General features: G+C 52.0%; 1 protein-coding gene across 1 annotated transcript in view; it reads left to right on the top strand.

Moving 5' to 3' along the window:
• SPMAP2 (sperm microtubule associated protein 2) overlaps positions 1–3,460 on the top strand; it is a gene marked incomplete at both ends in the record, with an annotated part of 29,590 nt that extends 26,130 nt beyond the window's left edge. The window contains 2 exon segments of the mRNA XM_082836484.1: positions 3,185–3,366; positions 3,368–3,460. Coding sequence (XP_082692610.1) covers positions 3,185–3,366; positions 3,368–3,460 — 275 coding nt within the window.
• Between the last annotated feature and the right edge of the window lie 13,089 nt (positions 3,461–16,549).

Here is a 16,549-nt window from a genome sequence, read left to right as displayed (position 1 = left end):
TCTCTTCAAATATTTTCTTGGGTCCTTTCTCTCTCTATTCTCCTTCTGGGACCCCTATAATGAGAATGTTGTTGCGTTTCATGTTGTCCCAGAGGTCTCTTAGGCTGTCTTCATTTCTTTTCATTCTTTTTTCTTTATTCTGTTCCGCGGCAGTGAATTCCACCAATCTGTCTTCCAGGTCACTTATCCGTTCTTCTGCCTCAGTTATTCTGCTATTGATTCCTTCTAGTGTAGTTTTCATTTCAGTTATTGTATTGTTCATCTCTGTTTGTTTGTTCTTTAATTCTTCCAGGTCTTTGTTAAACATTTCTTGCGTCTTCTCAATCTTTGCCTCCATTCTTTTTCTGAGGTCCTGGATCATCTTCACTATCATTATTCTGAATTCTTTTTCTGGAAGGTTGTCTATCTCTACTCCATTTAGTTGTTGTTCTGGGGTTTTATCTTGTTCCTTCATCTGGTACATAGCCCTCTGCCTTTTCATCTTGTCTATCTTTCTGTGAATGTGGTTTTTGTTCCACAGGCTGCAGGATTGTAGTTCTTCTTGCTTCTGCTGTCTGCCCTCTGGTCCGGCCCACAGTCCCCAGGACTGTCGCGGCTTCGGCTACTGGGGGCCCTCCAGAGCCAGCAACCTCAGTGAGGCTGCTCTCCCCTCGGCTCTGGGGCAGTTCAGTGACGGTGGAGGGAACAGACCCCGAGCCAGGAGTTCCAGCTCTGTGGAAATGCGGGCTGCATTCTGGGCCTCTTCCTGTCCTTTAAAACAAAGGACATACCTGGTTCCCCCACAACAAAAGTAAAATGCACTAATTGTAGAGAGTTTGAAAAATGCAGAAGAGCATGAAGAAAGGAATCTTGCCACCCAAAGGTAGTCAGAGGCTTAGGAAAATTCGCTGTGTATCCCCGGCTCCTGGCACGTGGTCACCAGAGAGCTTGATTGGCTGTTTTGGTATAATCTGCTGTGTCCTATTTTCTCCGTTTCCTGTTTCCTTTTTTTTTTGTGGGGGAGGTGGTTATTGATTTGCAGCAGCTCTTTATATAAGATGATCACTCACCCTATGTCGAGCACATTGCAAAATAACTTCTTCCCAGTCTTTTTTCTTTCGAGCTTGCTTGTGGGATCTTTTGTTTGTTTGTTTATTCATTCATTCATCTGTTCCCTTAATATTTGTTAAAGTATTTGTTGAATTTGTTATGACTGGTTAAATGAACAGAAACACAAATACACACGCACTTCTCTCTCAAACCATCTTGTCTCACACACATATGCATGAACACACATGTCTGGAATATAATAAGCCCGTGTACATTTGTACCTACACCCGCGTGTATATTCATCCAGGCTTCAGGAGCACATATCAATGCACATCCGTGTGTGTATGGATAAAACTGGTGTAGGGCTGTGTTTTTCAAACCGCAGACTTCCACCCACTGATGGTTGTGACCAGCATTTAAGAAGTGAAGTGAGGATACATGCAGTGCAGGGGCCACGTGGGGTGGGCACTGGTCCGTGCCATTTTGCATTTGTGGGTACTGTGTGGCCGTGGACCAGTCACACTCTCAGGCTGTGACCAGAAGATTTTCGGAGCCCAGATGTTACAACAAAGGGAAAGCCCCTGAGTCTCCCTGAGGACTCCCAGAAAGGTGGACTCTGGGCAGGTCCTCCCGAGGTCCCCCAGCCCCTCCCTTTTGGGGGCCCCCGCACATGTCACCTGCCCAGGAGTTGTAGTCCAGCCTGAGGCTGGTGGAAGGGCCACCCTTCTTTGCACCGAGGGCCTCTCCCCCGAGCTGTGGGTTGTCTGCTGACTAGGGGGAGGGCCCTTTTGCGATTGCAGGGTGTTGGAGCAAAGAGGAGTTTGGAAAGGCAGCCCTCAAAACCGAGGGGCCCAAAGTTAAGGCAGTGGTCACCGGTGGCCACCAGCGGTCACCTCTCTCCTGGTCCTCATGCAGGCCATGCCCCGTGGCTCCCACCATGGAGGAAGGGGTGGCGGAGAGGTGGCGAAGGGGGCTGAGCAGGAGAAGGGCCGGGGGTCCTGGCAGGTGAACGGAGGGGGCTGGCTGAGCCACAGGTCTGCTCTGAGAGCTGTCTGTCCACGACTAAAGTGGAATGAAAGCCAATCCGTCCATTGATTTAAGTCAATGAACAGATTTTATTAAAATTAAACAACGATAAAAGTCCAGCCCATATCGGTTACTGATCCCATGTGGCTGGTGGGGCCCTGTGGAGAGGGCCCAGCTGGGGCTGCCTGAGCCCCTTCCGCACCCCCAGCCCCCAGGGTACCTTTTTCTGCTCCCTCTGAGTCCCCCATCTGGGACCCATGGCCATTTGAAATATTTTTTCTTTACAGTTCACCCTTTCACAGTGCACAATTCAATATTTTCCAGTATGTTCACAGGGCTGTGCACCCACCACCACAATCAATTTTATTTTATATTATTTATGTCATTTAAAAAATCGTATATATTTTTTTAAATTTATTTTTTATTCAAGTATAGCTGATTTACAGTGTTGTTAATTTCTGCTGTACACCAAATGACTCAGTTATACACATATATATATTCGTTTTCATATTCTTTTCCATTATGGTTTATCACAGGATATTGAATATAGTTCCCTGTGCTCTATAGTAAGACCTTGTTGTTTATCCATCCTATATATAATAGTTTGCATCTGCTAATCCCAAACTTCCAATCCATCCCTCCCCCTCTCCACCTCCCCCTTGGCAACGACAAGTCTGTTCTCTTATGTCCCACACAGTCGATTTTAGAACACTCCATCCCCCCAAAAGTGAAGCCCCGTCCCCATGAGCAGTCACCCCCATCCCCTCCCCAAGCCCCTGACAACCAGGAACCCACTCTCTGTCTGTGGACTGGCCTGTTCTGGACGTTTCCCATCAATGGAATCACACACCGTGTGTCCTTCTGTGTCTGGTTTCTCCCACTGCATCGTGTCCTCAAGGTCCATCCATGTGGTAGCGAGTGTCGGGGCTTCACCCCTTTTCATGGCTGAGTGATGCCCCCATGTGTGGAGGGACATGTTTGTTTATCCATCATCTGTTGACAGACAGGCCATTAAACTTGGGAGCTCTGACCCAGAAGGCTGATCTCTGCGGGGCGAGGCGGGGGTGGTGGTGGCTGCATGCCCCAGGCTCCGGCTTCTGACACCACCCCCTTCTCCCGCCCTCTCCAGTGCCCAAGCCCCAGTCGGACAAGTGTGTTTCTGACCGAGACCCACGCTGGGAGGTGCTGGAGGCCACCAAGAAGGCGGTGGCCAGTCCCCGCATCGTCTCCCTGGCCAAACCCAAAGTGCGGAGGGACCTGAGCGAGGACTGCGACCCCTACCGCGTCTCTCCAGCCTCCCTGGTGGCTCGTGCGTCCCCTCGCCTGCACGAGCTTGCCACCCCCAAGAGCATCACCAAAAAAGCATGAGCAGCCCAGGTCTGGCCCCTCAGCCCGTTCCCAGTAAACAGTCAAGTGCAGCCTGACCCTGTGTGTGGCTCTGATCACTTTGGCCTGGAGCCGGGAGGGCAGCGGGGGCCCGGAGGAGACAGTAATAATAATGTTTATGTTTGCATCTAACCTGCAATCCTGCAGCCCTTTTTCCCCAGTCACGTTCCCCTGGCGTCGCCAGCCCCTCGAGTGGCAGACTCCACGCTCTCCCACGTCAGAATTTTCCCTCTGAACCACTTCTGTCCCAACTTGCTTATCCAGCCACATCCTGGGCGTCCACAGCCCCTCAAACTCAGTGACCTCTGTAAGAAACCAGCTGATGCCTGCTGCGTGATGATGATCTTTGCAGTGACCCGACGGGGGGACTGTCAGTGTCACCCCTGTGCTGAGGTGGAGGCTGAGGGTCACAGAGTTTGTGAAAGACCCACCAGAGTTTCCCACGGCAGCTGGGACAACTCACCATGAACCGGGGGCTGAAAACCACACAGATGGGTTCTCTGACAGTCCTGGAGGTCAGGAGTCCGGCTCGGGTCTCACGGGGCTAAATGCAGGCGTGGGCAGGGCTGGTCCTTCCGGAGGCTCCAGGGCAGCATCGGTTCCTGCCTTTTCCAGCTTCTAGAGGCGCCGCATCCCTGGTTCGCGGCCCCTCCTGCATCCTCACAGCCAGCAGCGCAGCGTCTCCCGTCTCTCTCTGCCTCTGACCCTCCTGCCTCCCTCTTATAAGGACTCTGGGATGACGCTGGACGTCTCGGGGAATCCAGGGTCATCCCCGTCTCAGGAGCCTTAACTTAATCCCAGCTGCAAAGTCCCCTCTACCCTGTGAGGCGACACGTCCGCAGGGCCCAGGAAGGACGTGGGTGTCTTTGGGGGCTCTTATTCTGCTGAGCACAGTGGGAGAGAGAGCTTTTCTGTCTCTGCAACCCTAGAGAAAGTCTCGTTTATCTCTGGCTCTGGCTGGGCCACTTGGGGACTGATTGCTGGGTCCTGAGGGTGTGATGATGTACTGACAGCCCCTCACATCTCTCAGAGCCCAGCAAGCATCAGGTCCCGAGCCACGATCTGAGACCCAGTTATTCCCAGACTCTTTGAGGACGTGGGTCCAATATCACTACGCATCCTTCTAAGAGGGAGGCCAAGGAAATTGTGTGACACCAAAGCCACCCGCCGTGCTCCAGCCTGAAGAGAGAGGAATGCAACCCTGAAAGGACCCACGGTCTCCTCTTGGGGCCTCGGGAGAGAGCGAGGCCCTGCTGACACCGTGATTTCTGCCCCCCAGATAATGAAGGTGTGTTGTATTTATTAGCTACTGGATTTGTGGTGATTTGCCTCAGCGGAAGGAGGAAACCAGTGCAGATTAGAAATCTTAGAGGTTCCGTCTTTAGACGCTTGGTGACTGCAGTGCTGGCAAACACTGCATGTCCACCAGTGGGGGATGGTCAACCTTAGGGACCTTGCAAGACAAGAGAAAACAAAACAAAACTTTAAACCAGCTGAATGTCCAAAACGACGTGCTCGTTCTCTTGTCAAAGACCTCCTCGCATTTTAGCGTTCCTCTTCAAGCTCAGAAAAAACAAACTTCGTACCGCATCTCCTGAAGAAATAAAATGTAACTCTACCTACACTTAAATCATTATCTCACGATTTAATGGGTCGATAAACAAGCGTGTATACTGCCTGTCACCAATGCGATCCATGGTCCGCTTTGTTGAGACGGAACAGACGGGAAAATCGATCCTTTTCCGGGTTTTACCAGCACTGACGCAGGTAAACTAGCCACCGCTGCAATCAACATACACAAGTTTCATCTCCGCCCAAAACCCTGGGGCTGCTCTGTATTCAGGCTGTTCTCCCACCTGGGCCCTGGCAGCCGCTCACTTGCTCTGTGTCCCTACAGGCTGGAGTTTCTAGGGCGCAGGTAAACGGGGCAGGTGTGCGGGCGGAGGAGACTGCGTGTGACCTTCTCACTCTCGGATTTGATGCTGGTTCACAGCTCAGGGTCGGGATTTGCCCTGTGACCCACTCCGGGATCACGCTGAGTTTGGCCCGTTTACATCTCCTGATAGGACCAGTATCGGGGCTTAGTTCTTCCTATTTATGTTACACTTTCAACTGGTGTTACTTCTTTTGTTTGTTTCTTAAATCTTTCAAAATACAACTCATGCTTTGTGTCAGAGGCTAGGTCCCCAGGAAACAGACTGCGAGACAGAGGCTGAGATAGGAAAATGAGTGGGGAGGGTCCTTGTGGTCACCCCCGGCCAGGCGGTGAAGGATGCAAAGTCTGCGTACATCTCATGGGGAGCTCTGGAGCTTCACCCCTGTCCCCTGTTGACCACAGGTGCTGGGCCTGGACGCGGCAGCCTCCGCGACGGATAGGTGACATCTCTCTTCAGCCACCGATGTTCCCAGCAGCTGGGAAACTGCTTGTGTGTGTGTTTGGGGGGGCGCATGGTGCCCACAGTACCCACTAGCCACCCCTGAACTGCTCAGCTCAGGGTGATGTGCCTGGACATGGTCCCTCCAGGATTTCTTTTTCTAGGGGGAAAACTTGGAATAGAAAGATTAGTGGGTGAACCACAGCCCCACCGCTGCCCCGAGCTGCACGCCCCCACCACCGCTCACCTCCCCCAGCTCCCCCTCCGCTAGGCTAAGACGCTTAGCTGCTGGGGTGGCCCAGACCTCACCCCACGCGCCGTCGAAATGGCAGAGAAGCGCCAGGAGCAAGGGACGCAGGGACACTCTGCCCGGCCGCCCTCCTGGGTGGCGTGTCCTCCGTGCCTTCACCGTGGCTGTTCGTGCTGCCAGGAACGCCCCCTGCAGCCTCCCCTCTTCCTCTCTGACCTCTCCGCTGAACACACTGCTTTTTACTTTCTTAGTTTCATTTCTTGTACTCTTTATTTGCAAATCGTTCAGGTGTACAGAAAAATTGCAAGAATGAGTATAGTAAAAGAAAAAGAAACCCCAAACTGCATACCTTTCCCCAGATTCAGCTATTAAGAGTTTGCCCCCCGTGCTTGCTTGTTTGCTGTCTCTCTCCGTCCGTGTTTTATAGACAGAAAATATACTTTTCCGAAGTACTTGAGAGTGAGCTGCATACAGAGTGGCACTTTACCCCTGTCATCGTCCACTGGGGCGGCTCTAACAAAAAGGCCACGGGCTGGGGTCTTATAAATAACAGAAATCTATTTCTCACAGTTCTGGAGACTGGAGTCCGAGATCGAGGTGCCAGCAGATTTGGGGTCTGGTGACGTTTGCTTCCTGGTTCTCGCTGTGTCCTCACAGGTCAGAAGGGGCGACGGAGGTCTCTGGGGTCTCTTCAACCAGGGCACTAATCCTATTCATGGGGGCTCCGCCCTCATGATCTAATCACCTCCTAAGGGCCCCACCTCCTAATACCATCACATTGGGGATTATGTTTCCACATACGAAGTTTTAGGGTACACAGATATTTAGTCTATAGTAGCCCCTAAATACTTCAGTGTGAATTTTCCAAGAAGAACATTCTTTTACATAACCAGAGAACAGCTACTGATTCCCATAAACTTAGTATTGATGCAATGCATTTATTCCGTCTACGTCTGAATTTCAGTTTTGTCAGTTGACCTAATAATTTCCCTCTGCCCAGGGACTTCCCTGCTGGTCCAGTGGGTAAGACTCCATGCTCCCAATGCAGGGGGGCCGGGTTTGATCCCTGGTCGGGGAACTAAGATCCTGCATGCATGCCGCAACTAAGAGTCCGCATGCTGCGACCAAGACCCGGTGCAGGCTAAATAAATAAATAAAATAAATATTAAAAAAAATTTCCCTCCGCCCTACTGGAGCCAGCCTAACATCAGGCATTGTGTCTAGTTGTCACGTCTGGCGGATTTCCACAGATCAGCTTTTTATGGCACTAATATTTCTGAAGAATACTGTCCTTTGCTCCCCCTGTCAATAGAATGTTCCTTATTTCGGGTTTGTGTGAAGCTCCTCAGGTATAGACACAGGTTGTGCATTCCTGGCCATAAGTGATCCTTTCTCTGGGCACCCATCTGCCCCTCATTGTGGTGTTCATTTTTCCCACCTGGCTGAAATGTTGCCTCATTTATCCACTCTAATAATAGTCTGTGGGAAGAGACTTTCACTTTTTTATTTTTTAAATTTATTTTATTGAAGTATAGTTGATTTACAATGTTGTGTTTAATTTCTGCTGTACTGCAAAGTGATTTAGTTATACATACGTATACACTCTTTTCATATTGTTTCATTATGGTTTATCACAGGATATTGAATATAGTTTCCTGTGCTATACAGTAGGACCTTGTTGTTTTCCGTTCTATATATAATAGTTTGCATCTGCTAATCCCAGACTCCCAAACCGTCCCTCCCCACCCTCCTCCCCCTTGGCAACCACAAGTCTGTTCTCTATGTCTGTGAGTCTGTTTCTGTTTCGTAGAACATTTCGTATTCATTTTTTCGTATTGCATCATATTTTAGATTCCACATATAAGTGATATCATACGGTATTTGTCTTCCTCTGTCTGGCTTACTTCACTTAGTGTGAAAATCTCCAGGTCCATCCTTGTTGCTGCAAATGGCATTATTTCATTCCTTTTTATGGCCAAGTAATATTCCATTATATATACACCACATCTTCTTTATCCATTCATCTGTCAGTGGACATTTAGGTTGTTTCCATGTCTTAGCTATTGTGAATAGTGCTGCTACGAACATTTGGGTGCATGTATCTTTTTGAATTATAGTTTTGTTCAGATACACGCCTAGGAGTGGGATTGCTGGATCATATGGCAACCCTATTTTTAGTTTTTTGAGGAACCTCCATACTGTTTTCCATAGTGGCTGTACCAATTTGCATTCCCACCGACAGTGTAAGAGGGTTCCCTTTTCTCCACACCCTCTCCAGCATTTGTAATTTGTACACGTTTTGATGATGGCCATTCTTACCGGTGTGAGGTGATACCTCATTGTAGTTTTGATTTGTATTTCTCTAATAATTAGTGATCGAGCATCTTTTCATGTGCCTGTTCACCGTCTGTATGTCTTCTTTGGAGAAATGTCTATTTAGGTCTTCTGCCCCTTTTTTGACTGGGTTGTCTGTTTTTTTTTTGTTGACTTGTATGAGCTATTTGTATATTTTGGATATTAAGCCCTCGTTGGCTGCATCATTTGCAAATATTTTCTCCCAGTCTGTAGGTTGCCTTTTCGTCTTGTTTATGGTTTCCTTTGCTGTACAAAAGCTTGTAAGTTTGCTTAGGTCTCATTTATTTTTGCTTTTATTTCTGTTGCCTTGGGAGACTGACCTAAGAAAACATCGGTATGATTTATGTCAGAGAATGTATTGCCTCTGTTCTCTTTTAGGAGTTTTATGGTTTCATGTCTTATATTTAAGTCTTTGAGCCATGTTGAGTTTATTTTTGTGTATGGTGTGAGGGAGTGTTCTAACTTCATTGATTTACATGCGGCTGCCCAACTTTCCCAACACCACTTACTGAAGAGACTTTTTTCCACTGTATATTCTTGCCTCTTTTGTCGAAGATTAATTGACAGTAGGTGTATGGGTGTATCTCTAGGCTCTGTATTCCGTTCCATTGATTCATGTCTGTTTTTGTGCCACTACCATGCTGTTTTGATGAGTGCAGCTTTGTCGTATGGGGAAGAGACTTACAGAGAGGGATGAACGCATCCCTCTCTTCATCCGAATCGCCCTGCTCCCCCGCATTTTGCGGCTATTTGATGATTCTTGTAAAAGCTCCCTCCAAAGAGTCTCCTCTGGTTGCCCCAGGATGACTCAAGCCCTTTCCCTCGGTTTCTGCCACGTGTGATGATGACACAGAGCCCTACTGTCACTGCATCTGTTGGTGCATCTCCCTTCCTCACTGGAACTCTGGCTGTCCAGCGCCCAGTCGAGGGCGGCAGGGCGCACTGATTGACTGACTGACTGAGCAAGGACCCTGCGTCACAAGGGCCTGAACTCTCAGTCTGGGTGATGTATGCCAAGGTGAGTGGGGGCCCACGACTCATGTAACGTGTGACTTGTGCAGAGAGCAGGGCAGGCCTTCTAACAGGTGTTCTCTCTCCTGGCTGGTAGGTTCTCGGAGCGCTGGCATAATGCTTTTACATCAAGCATCGAGCACGGTGCGTCTCACCTCCTCAGCACCCCGGATGACACTGATATCAACAACAGCTTGGAAAGGACTGGGGCTCCTGAATTCCCCCTCCCGCATTGCACTCTTCCCGGTTTGTGCAAGCCAGAAACCTGGGGGCCTGCTCTCTGCTTCTGCTCCAGCCACACCCTAGTCCCTGCTCAGACCTCCTCACTGGCCCCCATGTCCCCTCTGTCTACACCTTCTGCCTGGATGCCCCCAGCTCGTCTCCGTCTAAGATGCGAGACGTGGGGGAATCCTTGTCAGGACCACTTTGTTCACTCTCCCCCTCAGTGCCCAGCGCAGGCCCATCACATTTCATCCATTAGTTACAACCCATGACAACCACAGTTCCAGAGCCAGCGGCCGGGCAGGCCTTCACCTCCCCTGCCCACCTGGGGCACTCGGGTTCCAAGCCTCCAATGAGATCCGTCATCACTGGTGCAAACGTGCGGAAGGTTCTAGAACCTCGCTGCCCAGGCTTCAGTCCGGGCTCCGCCGCCGCTCGCTCGTGCCCGGGTGGCCCGTCACTCCTGGGCTCCGTGTCTTTACCTGTAACACGGGGGCACTACAGATTGGAAGGAGGAACTGGGACCAGTGCCTAAGGTGTGCTTATCAGGAACTGGCACTTCCACCACGGCACCCCCCACCTCCCAGACAAGGCCAAGGTCCGCGAGACCCCGCAACCCGCGCCCGCCCGCGCGTCCCCGTCCGCGCACCTACTACGCGCCCGCCCGCCCGCGCCCCGCCCCCGGCTCCGCCCCGGCGCCCCCGCCCGCCCAGGGGCTGCAGCCAATGAGCGCGCGGCCCCGCATCCGGGGATCCCGGCGCGGCCACCGCCTCCCGCGCACACACGGCCATGGCGGAGGTGAGTGAGCGGGCCGGGGGAGCCGGCCCCCGCCCAGGCTTGCGCCCCCGCCGCCCGGCCCGGCCGCGTGGGGGCTCCGGGCGCCGGGACCCCTGCCCAGGGCTCGGGGCCGGGCCGCGGCGCTGCTTCCGTCGGGGCCCGAGGGGCGCTGGGCTCCGTCGGCGGCCGCCCCCGGCCCCCCCTCCCGGCTGCCACATCGCGGGCGGCAGAGCGCATGTGTGGCGCGGGGGGCGGGGGCGTGGGGAGGGGGCTGCGGGGGCGGGGAAGGGGTGCGCGCCCGAGGTTTCCCGCTCCCCCGCCCACCGCCCTCGGCATCCGCCCCGCGTCTGCCAACTTAGTGGAGCACGCGCTCCTTCCGGACCCCGACTCACCAGACCCTCGGCCGCTGGACCCCCGCCCGCTGGCCACGCCCCCTCCCCCCGCCAGCGGGGCTCGCCCTACAGAGTCGCGCTCCCTCCGGACCCCAGCCTGCTGACCCCAAGGAGCCGCGCTCCCGCCGGACTCCGGGCGGGACTGGAGCTCTGACCTGGGGCCCTAACGGCGCGGATCCGGCCCGCGGGGGGCGTAGGGCTGCCTTTACCAGCGGCTTAAAGTTACTTCTCCGAGCCTCCTCTCTCTGTCCGGAAAGCGGGCCCAAGACCCCTTACCCCAAGTCCTTGGGGCCAGATGGATGTTGGAGTTCAGTGTTTCGGATTTGAGGGTTTGGGGTGTGATGTTGGAGCAAACTCACCTGGTATCGTTGGGATCAAGACACTGAATAGCTTCGTGGCGGGTCAAACCAGGGATGAAAAACTTTCACTTTGAGGGCTTTTTTGAATGTCGGATAAAACAGTGCGAACCTGCTCTCACTTTATAGGGCCCTAGTGAGGATGAAATGAATAATGCACCTATTAGGGACTCAGCAAACGTGACTCTTAGCGCAAACGTTCGGCTTGGGGATGCCAAGAAGGTCCCTGGACTCAGCAAGTGATCCTCACCCAATGGGTGGGGCCGCCCGGGCCCAGAGAGGAGCAGGCACCCACGCGGTGAGGTGCAGCCGGGTCCTGGGATGCTCGGCCTGGTTATGGGGCCACACTGGGTGTTTGTATCTTGGCACACTGTGGGTGGATGTTGTGGAGGGCAGGACTGGTCATACTCTCCCACCAGTGACCTTCTCAGAGGCAGCGACAGGCCCTGCGTTTGCGCCAAAAAGGGTGTGGGCATCTCAGTCCAAGGCCAGACCTCCCCAGCTAGTTCCTGCCTTAACGCTGGGTGGCTGGACCAAAAGGGCCCTTCCAGAGTAGTTCTCCTACCTTTCCTACCTTAGAGGGTGTTTGGGGAAACAGGCCTCCTGGGTGGTGGCTGGACTTGTGGGACGGAGGCAGAAGCCGGGTCTCCCGATGTCCCTGCAGGGGCATGGCGTTCTGTGTGTGCGTCTGCCCCAGGGGCCAGCTGTCTTGGCCTGGCAGGTAGCTGCGTGTTACAGGTGGATGGGGCAGACTCCCAGCCAGCCCCGCCCCGAGCGCTGCGAGGTTTGGCTGTTGACTTTGCCCTGCCCAGTGTCACAGCAGCCGGGTGTCCAGAGTGCTCCTGTTGTCCTGTGTCCAGTTTGGGGTGGTGCCTGTTGAGTGAATTGGAGTTGTTTTCCTAAAAGAAAGTCCGAATGCCTGGCTCCATGGGAGGCCCTTAGGGCCTGGCAGTGAAGGACAACAGGTGTGCAAATTCCAGTCGTGGTGGGCATGGCCAGCCTCTGCCCAGGAGACCCGTTGTATTTCTGGAGCCTCTTACTCTGTGTGACCTTAGGTCGGTCACTCTCTCTGAGATGGGGAGGTCTCATGAGATCATGGCTCCGTGCTTGCACAGAGAAGCTGAACCTTGTGCAGTCACTGTCTTGAACTGATAAAAATGTCGGTTCGGAACCGAGCGGTAAGTGCTTGATCGGGATTAGCTGCCTGATCTCTGTTGCCGCCAAAGTAGCCACAGCACCGTGAGAGAAGGTGGGGCGCTTCATGCTGCTTTCCTCGCGGATCCCAGCTTGCTCTTCGACAAACCTGAGTCCACCACCTCTGTCCTGTGCTTAAAAGACACGGCTTTTTGTTGTCCTCAGGGGAAAGTGCATCTCCTCCCCGTGACCCTTGGCCCGGTGGCATGATCTCTGAGGATCTCCCCCTGCGCCCTTCTCCACCCCCTGGGCTCCTTCTGTTTCCCTGTGCTGTCTGCAGCCTTGGGGGGACTCGCTGTGTGGTGCCATCCCGCTGCCCTGGAGGCCTCGGCCTGGAGACGGCCACACAGGCGCTCCCTAGTTGTGCAGGCCCCCTACCCCATTTTCTCCCCTCAGTACTGTGCACATCTGCTTGTTTGTTATCTGTATGCCCAACGAGACGGCTGACTCGTCAAGACTGGACAGGCAGAACCTGTTTGTCGATTGACTGCTGTGCACCCAGTGCCTCTTGCCTCCCGGCCCAGAGCGGGTGCTCTACAGGCTGTCAGACAGGGATGAAGTGCTGGGTGGCCCAGCGGGACCAGGCACCTTTGCTGGGTGTGGGCGGGGGGTGGGGGGGTCTGGTTAACGCTGCTGCCTGATGAGTCACCTCGACACTCAGTTCCTCAAAGCAGCCATCGGTTTTTTTTTTGGCGATACACGGGCCTCTCACTGTTGTGGCCTCTCCCGTTGCGGAGCACAGTCTCCGGACGCACAGGCTCAGCGGCCATGGCTCACGGGCCCAGCCGCTCCGCGGCATGTGGGATCTTCCCAGACCGGGGCACGAACCCGTGTCCCCTGCATCGGCAGGCGGACTCTCAACCACTGCGCCACCAGGGAAGCCCCAGCCATCAGTTTTTAATTACCTGTCACGGTTCTGAGGGCTGACTGGTCCCTCATGTGGTTGCGGTTGGTTGGTGGCTGGGCTGAGCCAGCCCCAGTGGAGGGAAGCTTCCTCGCCCACGTGTGGCTGTCATGCCACCTGCTGGCGTGGCCTCTCCTTGTGGCTTGTGCTTCCTCACAGCATGGGCGGCTGTGGGAACTGCACCGCATTTCACAGCTTAGTCTTGGGGGTCACGTGGAAGCCCTCCCACCAGAGTCCCAGGCCCAGCCCTCGCACGGGGTGGGGAGGCATGTCGGTGTCCCATGCCTGGAGGAACGCCTGTGGGTGGCGTGCCTGGGCCTTCCCGCCCTGGGCTTGCTCCCTCTTCCACCCCACTCACCTTTGGGACCAAGTCCGTAGAATGCTGTCTTCCTTCCTTCTTTCCTCCCCCACCCCCACACTTTTTTTTCCCTTCTTTTTCTTTTTAACCCAGAACGTGCTTAGTCAGCTCCTCGTCCGTTTCCTTCTCCCACCTTGGCAAAACAGGGGCCTTAGGCTTGGGCGGGACCATCCAGGGTGCTGGAAATGGCGGGTGACTGACTTGACCTCTCTGAGCTGCAAGTCCCTTATTTCTCTTATGAAGAAAATGATTACACAACCTCTTGAGGACCCAGTGAGGAAATCAGTGTGGAAATTCCTACTAAACTTCTTCTTCTAAAATTTGAAAATTTAGTTTATTAACTATTGTATTCTATATATATATTTTTTGTAAACAGCCTTACTGAGGTATAATTCATTTACTATACAATTCATTCATTTTAATGTGTGCGATTCAGTGGTTCTTCGTATATTCATAGAGTTGTGTAGCCATCACCAGTCAATTTTGGAACATTTTCACCAGCCCAAAAGAAGCCGTGCACTCATTAGTCATCTCTCCCCCATCCGTCTCCCCAGCCCCTGACAACCAGGAACCGACTCTCTGTGTCTGCGCATCTGCCTGTTCTGGACGTTTCCCGTCAGTGGAATCGCACCCTGTGTGTCCTTCTGTGTCTGGCTTCTCACTGAGCATCGTGTTCTCAAGGTTGTCCACGTGGTAGCGAGTGTCAGGGCTTCTCCTCTTTTCCTGGCTGAGTAATACTCCATCCGATGGCCATTTGGGTTCTTTCCTCCTTTGGCTGTTGTGAGTCATGCTGCTGAGAACACTCGTGAATAGGTCTCAGCGTGGATGAATGTTTTTGTCTCTCTTGGGTGTTTCAGGGAGGAGAGGCTTAACTTTTCCCTCTGCCCCCCCTGGGTCCCTGGCTGGGGCTCCATGGTTCAGGCTGACAAGGGCAGCTTTGGGAGAGAGAAATAGGCAGCTTGTTAACCAGGTGGTGTGCGTCATGCGGAAGAACCCGGCGAGGAGTCCCCAAAGGGGTGGTCAGGGCTCAGGAGTGTGTGAACATCAGGGCGGTCAGTGCAGAGGGAAGGCCTTGACCTCTGGGGGCCGTGCCTTATGGGTGGAGGGGAGTGGGGCTGGTCAGTAGACTGTGCTCTGCCTCGGGGCCGGGTCTGCTTTCTCACCTGCCTTCACTGATGGTCACCCTGTGCCAGGGTGGCGTGTTGAGGGGCATCCGGTGACACCCAGGTGTGTTCCCTGTGCTGTCCCATTGCACGTCCCCTCCCTCAAGTGCCTGCATTCCCTCCACACTTGATAGCATGTGTCCTCCTGGTCACAGAAGTGGTGTCTGACATGTGCTTATTTGCTGTCCCTAATGCTGAGCTTTGCTTCCACCTGCCAATTGGCCATTTGTGTATCTCTTTGAAGGAATGTCTATTCAGAGACTTTGCCTGTTCGTCCCTTTAGAAAGGGACTGTATGATTTGCATATATCTTTTACCGGTCTGTGAGTTGTCTTTAAATTTTTAATTTTGATGAAGTCCAGTTTATCTATTTTTCTTTTGTTGATTATGCTTTTTGTGTCTTATCTAAGAAACCATTGCCTGGTAAGAAAGATTTATCACTATGATTTCTTCTAAGAGTTTTATAGTGTTAGCTCTTATATTTGAGGTCTTTGATCCAGTTTGAGTGAGTTTTTGTGTGCGGTGTAGGATAGGAGTTGAATGTTATTATTTTGCGTTTGGATATCCAATTGCCCTAGCACTGTTTGTTGAAAAGACTGTTCATTCTGCACTGAATTTTTCTGTCACCCCTTTAAAAATTCGCTTGGCTGTAAATATATGGGTTTGTGTTTGAATTCTCAGTTCTATTAATTTGATCTAAATATCTAGCTTTATGTCAGCACCACACTGTTTTGATTACTGCAGCTTTGGAGTACTTTTGAGATTGGGAAGTGTTCTTCCTTTTCAAGATTGTTCTAGCTGTTTGGGGTCCCCTGAGTTTTCATATGCTTTTTGGAGTCTGTCAGTTTCTACATAGAAGCCCAGTGGGATTCTGATAGGCATTTTGTTGAATCTGTAGATGAATTGGGGAGTATTGACTCTTAGCAATAGTCTTTTGAGCTATGAATATAGTATGTCTTTCCATTTATGTAGATCTTTAGTTTCTTTCAATGTGTTTTGCACTTTTCAGAGTATTAGTTTTGAATTTCTTTTGCTACATTTATTCCTAAGTATTTTATTCTTTTTGGTGCTATTGGAAATGGAATTGTTTTCCTTATTTTCTTTTTGGATTGTTCATTGCTAGTATACAGGAGTAAAGTTGATTTTTGTAGGTTATCTTGTGTCTTGCAGCCTTGCTGAACTCATTTATTAGTTCTGGTTTCTTTAGTGGATTCTTTAGTATCCTCTGTGTCCCAGGTCATTACTTGCCTTTCCAATTTGGATTCCTTTTATTTTACTTTCCTGTCCCGACTGCTGCCTCCTCCAGGACGACGTTGTGAAGAGACCGTGCCCTGGTTTTGGGGGAGGTGCTAGCCATCTGCCTCAGGGGTGGCAGTAGCTGGGGTTTGGATAGATGCCCTTTTCAGGAAGTTCCCTTGCAGCCTTCATATGTCGAGTGTTTTCATCATGAAAGGGTGTTGGACTCTGCTGTGTGCTGTCTCTGCATCTGCTGAGATGATTTTGGTGTGGGTTTTGTGTTTAGCCTGTCGCTGTGCTGGTTGTGTTGGGTATCACACCTGTGCTGCGTCCCTGCTCTGAGCCTCTCCTCATTGGTGTGCGGTGTTCTCTGTATGCCGTTGAACTCAGTTTGCTTGGGTTTTGTTGAGTTTTGTGTTTCTGTTTGTAAGAGATATTGGTCTAGTTTTCTTGTTCTTAATAAATTTCTGAACATTGTGATAATGGTAGCTTTTTTTAAAGACAATTAGAAAAGAG

The sequence above is a fragment of the Leucopleurus acutus genome (assembly GCF_964270905.1).
Source record: "Leucopleurus acutus genome assembly, chromosome: 3".
Lineage (NCBI taxonomy): Eukaryota > Metazoa > Chordata > Mammalia > Artiodactyla > Delphinidae > Leucopleurus > Leucopleurus acutus.
This window is presented reverse-complemented; position numbering and strand designations above follow the sequence as displayed.